At 26.7% G+C, this 10,566-nt stretch overlaps 1 protein-coding gene across 1 annotated transcript; it reads left to right on the plus strand.

Moving 5' to 3' along the window:
• The first annotated feature begins 578 nt into the window (after positions 1-578).
• LOC107426817 (BURP domain protein USPL1) lies at positions 579-1,982 on the plus strand. The gene is made up of 2 exons (XM_016037113.4): positions 579-744; positions 888-1,982. The coding sequence occupies exons 1-2, from the start codon at positions 688-690 to the stop codon at positions 1,635-1,637; spliced, it is 807 nt and encodes a 268-aa protein (XP_015892599.2). The 5' UTR covers positions 579-687; the 3' UTR covers positions 1,638-1,982.
• The last annotated feature ends 8,584 nt before the right edge of the window (positions 1,983-10,566 follow it).

Raw genomic sequence — 10,566 nt, forward strand, 5'->3', positions numbered from 1 at the left:
CTCGGTTATGTTACTCTAATATTTTCACTGGTTATTTGTAGTTGAAATAAAATTAGATTGATAAAAAAAACCAAAAAAGAAAAGAAAAGAAAGGAGAACAGGCGACACGCCTATTACCAATATCTTAAAAAAAAAAGAAAAATATTATTTAAGAGATTTGCAAGAATAAACTGTATATGAAAAATTATATAATTGAACAACAACCTCGTATAATTAAAATTTGTTATAATGTAAACATAGATAAGTGGATGGTTAACCATTTTTCATAAGTCTAGCATTTAAACAATACAATTCAGGTAAAATATACGAATAGTATTAAAAGCGACTCTATTCAGCTGCATATTCAGCGACTCTTTACGGATGTGTCGCATGTTGTTTTTTTTTTTAGCGATCATTTGACATCGATTGTTTTGGAATGCGTCGTATATTTATTGAATTTTTACTGATGCATTAATCTTAGAGTTGCGGTTTTATTTTTTCAAACGTGTTTGTTTCGTAACGTCGCTAAATAACTGTCGCTAGATATTAATTTTCGCGTAGTGTGGAGAGAGAGAGAGAGGGTGAATAATATTTGACAGCAGGCCCTTCTCTAAAAGTCTAATTTTTCTTTTATATCCTCTTTCATATACTCCCTTATCTAAAAAAAACGAGAGAGAAAGTGTGAGGACGGCGAAGAAAATTAGAAAAATGGCAAAGGAAATTGCTTCTTGTGTTCTTCTCATCGTGTACCTTTCCCTGTTGATGGTAATAATTTAAATTTCATTTTTATTAATGTTTTGGTTTGAATATAGTTAGTATATATATGTGTATATATATATATATATATATATTTTATGATCTAATCAATTTACAATATTTTTCCATGTTGAATTAATTCGATTATGCAGTTGTGCAGTACTGGAAATGGTCATCCCCAGCACCACCACCAGCAGCAGTACGGCGGTGACGATCCTCTGGATATGGCTAGAAGAGTAGGATTCTTCACTGTGGATGATCTCTATGTGGGAAAAGCAGTGGGCATTCAGTTTTACACCAGAGACCCTTCTTCTTTACCTCCGTTTCTGTCCAAAGAAGTTGCGGATCGCATTCCATTTTCAGTGAAAGAACTTCCGCTTATTCTTCAACTCTTTGGGATGGCTCCAGGATCTCCAGAGGTCCAATTAGCTGAGAGGACCCTGAGAACCTGCGCAGAGGAACCCATAAAGGGGGAGCAAAAGACTTGTGCAACTTCCATAGAATCCTTCATCGAATTCGCGAGCTCTATGTTAGGAGGAGGACAATACGGGGTCGATTTCAGAGCTATAAAAACTACCCATTTGGGGAAACCAGTCAGCGTTTATCAGAACTACACTTTCCTCGACATCAAAGAGGTGCATAGCCCAATAATGGTGGCCTGCCATATTATGGACTACCCTTATATAGTATATATGTGCCACAGCCAAACCAGTAGGGTGTACCAGATCAAGATCGTTGGTCAAGAGGTCGGAGATGCACTTAATGCTATTGCGGTTTGTCACATTGATACATCTCAATGGGCACCCGATCACGTTTCTTTCAAACTCCTCAGCGTCAAGCCTGGAACAGTTTCGATTTGCCATTTCTTCGGCCCGCATAACCCTGTTTGGGTTAAAAATTAACGACAATGTGTAGTTTATTTGTTTGTTTATTCGTGTATTAGGTTTATGCATGAATGTACTCGGGTACTTCCTCTGTTGTAGTGTTTAAAATCGTCCTTAATAATGTTATCTAATTAAGTCCACCGAAAAATTTTAAATAAAAGAAAAAAATGCTTGGTCTGTGTGCTTTCTCTATACCTACTATAACGAATAATGACCACTAGAAGGTTTCGAGTCTGTACGTAGCATGAGGCTCTCGACTTGCCAAAGAACATAGAGCTGATTGTGTGCGTCGTCGACGTCCATCTGTACGAGTAGAGTTTAATGTAATGTCCAAATCAATATAATATGCATTATTAATAAGTATTGCCGATTTGTTATAGGGTGTATATATATATATATATATACATATCTATTTTTTTTTTCTTTTTTTTCTTTTTTTTTTGTTTTATATATATAATATGCGATATTAAAAATTAACTTCAACAATTATGCAAGAAAAATTCTTAATTGTTTTGTTATTCTTCTAATAAAAAGTATACTGTTCAAAATATAAAATAATCCCTAGGAAACATTCGAGTAACAATCTCATTGTTTCCACCAAATATTACCCAAAAACAAAACAATGCTTTGGGCCGTCTAGAAGACAACAGGAATCATTCTGTCTTTCTTTAAAGTTTGACATAGGGATGGCAATTTGTCCGGTATTGCAACAGGGCAAACCACCTGCATATGATATTGTCTGCTTTGGGCCCAGTTCGTATGGTTTTGTTAAAACGCATCGCAAGTGAAATGTATCCACACTCACTTATAAGGAGTGTTTCATTCTTTCCCTTGCGAGATCTTTTAAAACCTTGAGGGCTGGATTATAAGAGGATTCTCTAGACCCAAAAAGGACAATATCGCTTGCGGGTTGTAACACCCCATCCTGAAGTACATCGGAATTTTCTCAAGTTGATTGTCGTTGACCGAGAAAGGTCAAATTTTGACTTTTTGACTCGGTAAGAATTCTAGGTTGATCGAGGCACCATTGCAAAGTACGCATCGACCTGAGTCCGTAAACTAGCGGCACGCCCTATTCGGACATATTGTTTTAAAGTTATGAACTTGCAAAATTTTTCAAATACCGTATCATTTTAATATTATTTGTTTAGCATGTGAACAGTATATGCCACGTGTAACTTAATAATGGTGCCGTGTGTCACGTTAAGAAAATGTCACATGTCAAACACAAGTAAATGATATATTATATTATTTTTATTATTATTTTATATATTTTAAGACTAAACACTTTAAAATAATACAAATTTAAAGATATTCAAAAATTTATGATTGAATAATTTAAAAAATATTTAGAAATATACAATTAAATATTTTAAAAATTGTTTAAAATTTTACTATCAAATATTAAAAAATTTGACCTCCCACAATATTTTTGGTTCAAAGATAATCAATGTCAATGGAAAACATTTGACAGACAATCATTAAAGAAAGATCTTTTTCATGAAGGATTAAAAATAAAAAAATAATTTTGATCGATTTTTAAAAATAGTTAAAAAATATATTAGAAAAAAATTGTATAAATCAAGAATATTTTAAATATTAAAAATATTATATAAAAAAAATTTATATTTGTTTTATATTTTAATAATAATGTGTAAAAAATAAAAATACGTTGAAATAGTTTAGAATCGCCAGAAGCAAAGAACATGGCGCTGATTGTGTGTGTTGTTGGACGTGCATCTGTACGAGTAATGTATAATATAATGTGCAAATCAATACAAGAAAAGAGCATTGATCCAACGACCCGTGAGAAAACAGTGCCTTTCTGCCGTATACGGAAACGACAGAGCCATCAGTGTCCAAATTCATTGAAAAAAAATACCGTGGATCCGGCATGACGTATTTCCTGTTTACACTAATAAATGGAGTGGGACTCACAAGGTTGCATGCCATTCCTTTTTTGGACCCTTCATTTATTTCATTTGTCCTTTTCTTAAAAGTTTTATTGATTAATTTTTCTTTGGACCTACATATTTTCAGAAAATTGGATATGATCGGGGACAACACGAGGATTCACGTCGCTGGGGGTTTATTATTAATTGTCATGTTTCTTGATGTCTTTAGGGGTGGGTAAAATCCAATACAACCCGTTCAACCCGTCCAATCCAATCCATTTTTAACGGTTTGGATTGGATTTTTACATCAATTGGATTGGATTGGATTCAAAATATTATAAATTGTATGGATTGGATTGGTTATGGATTGGAAATATAAATCTAATCTAATCCAATCCAATCCAATCCAATCCAAATAAAATATTATATAGCTAAAAAATTATATATTTTTTATTTTTTTCATTTTTATACATTAATTTTAGAATATTTTTTTCATTTTTATATATTAATTTTTAAATTTTTTTTCCAATTTTATATATTGATTTTTAATATATATAGATAAATTTTTTTTTCTTTTACATCCCCATATCCCAAATCCCAAATCAAATTGTAAGTTGTAACCCTAAACTAAATATTTACCTTTGTTGCCGCTCACCACCCGTCCATCACCATCACCATAATATATATATATTTTTTACATCCCCATCATATATATATATATATATATATCTACATATATTGTATCCAATTGTTACTTATATATATATATATAAATGTTTAAATATAATTTATTGTTAATTTTATTGTTTTGATCTTTGTAGAGCTTACAGAATCAACTAAAATTAGTGAATCTATCAACATTGATTAACTTATAATTTACCAAAGTTTTAAGGTTAAAAAAAAAAAAAAGAATTATGCATTGATTCTTGAGTGAATGAATTTTGACGAATGTATTATTTTACATTATTTGTTCTAACAATTTTAATTTGATTTTATAGGAGTGAGATGATGGCATTAATGTTTGCTATTTAATAAGTGCATGATGTGTATCATTTGCTATATTTTCTTCTTTATTTTCCATTGTAGACTATGTTATATTATTCTAATTGTATTTTATGTTTAGATAATTATAATTTATTATTTATATTTTATATTTGAAATTTTTTTTATTTGTATTATATATTTATAAATTAGTAAGTTTCAAACCGATCAACCAATCCAAACCAAACCGATCATAAATGGTTTGGTTTGGTTTGGATTTAATGCTTCAATGGTTTGGTTTGGATTGTAAATTAGAAAAACTGATATGTATGGATTGGGTTGTATTTCAGTCTAAAACCGAACCAACCCAATCCATGCCCACCCCTAGATGTCTTCTCATGATGATCTATTTGAATTTAAAAGTTTTCTTGATTAATTTTTCTTTGGACGAACATATTTTCAGAAAATTGGATATGATTGGGGACAGCAGGAGGATTCACGTTGTGTCGGGGGGTCTATTATTAATTGTCATGTTTCTTGATGTCTTCCTATGATCATTTATTTGAATTTATTTTTCAATGATAATAATGGTAAATTTATTTACACCTATTTCAATTACATGTTACATTTATAAAAAGTCATCATTAACAGCTTTTTAAATTTTTTTTTATTTATTAAAATAAAATTCTTTATTAATTTTTATCAATTTTTTTTATTAATTAATTTTAATAGTTAAAAAAATTAAAAAATTAAAATGAATATTTTATAATTAAATTACACCTATTTCAATTAAATGTTATATTTATAAAAAAAAAGTCATCATTAATTTCTTAAAAATTTTTATTTGTTAAAATAAATTTATTAATTATTTTTATCAATTTTTATTGATTAATTTTAATAGTTAACAAATAAAACAAATTAAAATTAAAATTTTATAATTAAATAATATTAAAAAATTATAATTTTGATATTTTACTACTGAATTTAAACTGATAAAAAAAATGACAAATAAATCTAACATTAAAAATATAAAAATAAATTCTTTTCTAATAACAATAATAATAATGAAAGGTAATTACATAAATTCTACTTATAGTTTAAAGTTTTGTTTTTTTTTTTTTTTTTCATATAACACATTTTAAAAAAATGTTATTTAAAAAAATTAAAATAAAACATTGCATATATATTTTTTTTAAAAATGTTATTTAAAAAAACATTGCATATATTTTTTCATAAACATTGCATATATTATCTTGAATTTTAGATAGAGCACATAAAAATTATCATAACTAATTATAGTTTACAATTCAAAAGTAGATTGAATTTAATTTCCATCGTAACAATCAGTTGATAATATTTTATATGTTTAGTTTATAAACAAGTTATAAATCAAGGAAAATAAGATTACTTTGATAGCTTTTAGTTAATGTTTATCAAAGTTTGGAATTTCATTATTTGTTTTATTACCCATGCTCAAAATTTGGTTTTGATTTGCGATATTTTGTTTATTGTGGTATTATATTATTTGTAAATGTTGCTAAAACATATCTATTATAATATTAACGATTAAAATAAATATACTATTGTAACATAATATTGATAATTACTTTGAAAAATTAAAATTTTCTTGTAAATAATTTTATAGAATAGTCAAAAGAATAATGTATTAAATTGTATTAATATTATTCTTTCTCAGGTCTAGGCTCTTTTTTATCATAATGAATTACCATTCACAAGTAAAAGAAAGTGATTTATGTATATTTCTATAAACGTTTTACATGCAAATGATCTCTGATCATATATCATATATGCAAATACGGTTCTAATCTAATGAGATACTAACTTCCTTTATGATATATAATATTTACGTACCATAATATTAAATGGGGATAAAAGACAATATATGTAATTTTTTTTTTTTCGGAGGAAAAATCCAATTTTAATATACAAACCCATATGACAAACTAATTGAATGTCAATAAAAAGGTTAACTCTCCCTTGTTAGGTTTTTAGCATTAAAATATAAAAATCAAAATAAATCTTATAAATTAATATTGTCATATACTATTTGTCAATCTTACCTTTCAAGAACTAACCATAAAATAAAGTAGATTGCCCACAAAATCATTGCTATATGTATATATATATATATTTATATATAAATTTTTTATGGTGCATACAAAGTATACCATAATGTATTCTAACGTGAAATAACATGTTGTCTGATAGGGATTTCAAGTAACATGTTACTTAATATTTGACGTTCATATTATAGTGCATACGATATTTATATATATAAATATATATACAATAAGTCTGTTTATAGTGCAAACATCTGTATATTTTTATCATGCGGATCTCAGTATTGAAGATGGTTCAAAAATAGTCATCAATATTGAAGTCCGCACCATATAATTTCCTTATATGCAATATCATCTTTTCTGGTTTACATTTTGGCCCCCCAAACATTGAATTATAACTCCTGCAAATAAACTTATTTATAAAATAATTACTAAAAAGATGGAATAATTATTATATTGTTAATATCAGACATTGATTATATTTTTCATTACATAAAAATAAACTATTTTTTTTTTATCATTACAACAAATTCCATGTGACTTTATGAGTGTAAAGGTAAGGGATGGAGTATATCAACTAAATCAACTTCATCCAATAAAGTAAACTATATTTGACCATCAAATTTCAAAGTTTGACTTAAAGAAGTATACCATGTAGAAGACAATTCAAACTACAAAGGGAAGTATATGTGCAGTTTTTCAAAAATCAATGTGTATATGGAAAAAAACAAAAAAAAAAAAAAACCGTGAAATTAAAGAGAAATTAAAGAGGCATTTTGCCGAATTTATCCTAATAATTATAAAACAATTATCCCTCTAGCTATTTGAGTTTTTTTTTTTTTTTTTTTAATAGCTTGTGTGCTATGTCAGTCCACTAAGCTGGATAATTGAATACTTATTAATTAACTGTGACATGAGTTGTTGATAAGATTATAACACTAATATATATATATATATATATATTTTATACAGTCCGTCTATGGTGCGGACGGTCTTCATGCGGACCACAGTATTGCTGACGGTTTTTCATAGTATTGGTGATGATTTTCTAAGAAACCGTTGTTAATATTATGAAAAACCGTTACTAATACTACGGTCCTCATGCGGACCGTCCTCACCATAGAATTTCCGTATATATATATATATATATTTTGTAAATTATCCACCATTTTAACGTATAAAGTCAATTACATAATTTTAGTGGTAAAACTAGCTATGACTTTTGAAGAAATATGAAGATTATATTTTTATCATCCTCCAAATAAAGATAATTCAGTAACAAGCCATCTAATAAATATCAAGAAAAGTATAATATTAAAAAATATTTTAAAAAAAGATATATAATATTCATATTAGGTCGGTTAAACTTCATTAGCTAATAAATACCTAATGCTTTAATTTCTGTTACTAGAATATGATTGTAGGCATTGCATTCAACTTCAATTAGAAAATAAAAGGAATGACGATCGACTATGTAATTGATGTTAAGTTTTTATTTTATATTTTTAATTTTCAAAGGCATGTTTAATGTTTAAGTTATTTAATATACGTCACTTACATCATTGCTTGAATAATTAAATATTATGTCCCTTTTGAATAGTCGAGTAATTGGAAATTATCAATTGAGATGATAACCTTCAGATTTAAAATTTGATCGTGCTAGAGCTGAAAAAATAGAAAAGTTTTTGCACGTGGTTTGTAATATTCAGTACTTTAATAATTTTATGGAGATCATGATCAAATAACAAAAATATATAATATTATTTTTTAGCAAAAAAGAATATGATATTATTTACCAAAATATATATATAAAATTCTATTTGATAACAAATTTATTTTTTATGTTTTATTTTTATTTTTTTAAAGAATGTTACATAGTTTTTTTATTTTATTTTAGGTATTTATAAATATTAGTTGATGATAATTAATTTTTTTTGGATATATTAATTAATTATAAAAAAATTAAAAATTAAAAATTAAAAAACAACACAATTTTATATTGTATTCTATTTTCTATTTAGATTTTCTACTTACATTTATAATTAATAAAAATATTTAACTGATTAATATTAATATATTATTGAAATATATAAATAGTAAACCATTTAAAAAACAATAAAAACCAAAAAAAAAAAAAAGTTACCTTTTTAACAAAAAATAAAAGTTAAACTTTATGAAAAAGGGCCTTTTCTCTTTTTCATAATGCCTACTCAATTATTTGCGTACCAAAAAGGTGGTATATAAAATTATAAATCATCCTCCTCTTCTTGACAAATCTTGCTTTCCAGATCATTTGCTGTGTCCACATTATCATCCTTACTGAACTTTGTGTCAATTATGCTATGGAGGCAGAGTTATTTTTTTGGTAAATAATGTGGAGGTACAATTATTTGGAGTATTTATTTTATCAGATTTTATAGATTTGAGTTGTCGGATATAATCTACTTTTATATCAAGGAATATTGCATGTGTTTTTTTCAATCATCAAGTCGCACTATAGATTTTCACTCCCCCTCATCAATTATATTTAACAACATTTATTTTTCTATGTTACCTGTATATCGTACGACATTTGGCTTAATTGTTAATTTGTATATTTTAGGGACACTACCAAAAAAAAGAAAAAAAGAGCATTAGCCACGGTCCTTGTACCCACTATTGATGATTGTAGCTAAAGGTACTTTTAGTGAAAAAGGAGCTTTTATTTGCAATAACAAATTGTAGTTACAAAAAACTTTGTCGCTAAAAATATAGCAAAAGTTGTCACTAAAAGTATAGTAAAAATTTGGAATAAAATTTACTATTCTTAATACAATATTTATATATATATATATATATATATATATTTATATATATATATTTTGCTGGTGCGGCGAGCCCCAGGCATCCAGGACCCCAGACTCGAACTCGCCCACAGCGTGGGTCGTGGCGTGCCCTGCCGTTGCGAGTCTAATACAATATTTATATTATGAAAAATATGAGTATAACCTTTCATATTTCATTGTTGTTTTAATATAGCACTGTTTTTTTATTTTTTATTTTTTAACAATAAAATTAAAAATTAACCCATTTAATTTTCATTTAATAAATTCTTTTACGCAATCTTAAAGATAAAAAAAAAAAGTGATCAAATACATAATTCAAATGTATTTAGTGTGGATAAGCTTAACTTTTAAAATTATGCTTGAGACAATCATGTTTATTATATATAATATTTTACTTTTTTGTTTAAATAAATTGAAGAGGGGATTTTAGCAATAGCATTACTTATTCTAAAGATATAGCAATTTTGAAAGAAGTGTGTATATGTGTCTGTGTTTGTTTGTTTTTTTAAGTTCTTATAAATCAGAAAAAAAGAAAAACTATAGAAGTGAAAAAAAAAAGGGTCAAAAGAATAATAACTGAGTCAAATTCTAATCCCATTAATAAGAGTTTTAAAAAAATGATACTATATTATAAAACAATAAAATGTGAAGATACAACAGAAATGTAGTATTAAAAAAATAATAAATTAAGAAAGATAGAGTGATATTTATCCTACTTTTAACTCCAACACAATGCCACAAATTTTTTTACCACAACTACATAGCAGATTTATTGTCGCCAAAAATATTTGTCATAATATGTTAACTTTTAGCTATTATTTTTGTTGTGACCGTTTTGTTTTTTATTATTATTATTTTTTTCCATAGTGGGAGTAGGAACTTTGGCTTTTTAGTTTTTCGTAACCACTTTGATACCTTTTTAAAATAAAATAAAATAAATAAAAATCCACTTTGATACCTTCTGTCTATGTTATTCAAAGTGTCACATATGGACATATGGTTATTTCTGTCTTATCATCTAAGATATAAAAAATTATTATTGTCTTCGGATTCGATATGATTATTTCCTTTCTTTTAAGTATTTAATCAGATTGGAAAGCCAAAAAAAAAAAAAAAAAAAAAAATTATCTTAATCACAAATCTTATCTTTCAATTTCAATTCCCC

The sequence above is a fragment of the Ziziphus jujuba genome, chromosome 9 (assembly GCF_031755915.1).
Source record: "Ziziphus jujuba cultivar Dongzao chromosome 9, ASM3175591v1".
In the NCBI taxonomy this organism is placed as follows: Eukaryota; Viridiplantae; Streptophyta; class Magnoliopsida; order Rosales; family Rhamnaceae; genus Ziziphus; species Ziziphus jujuba.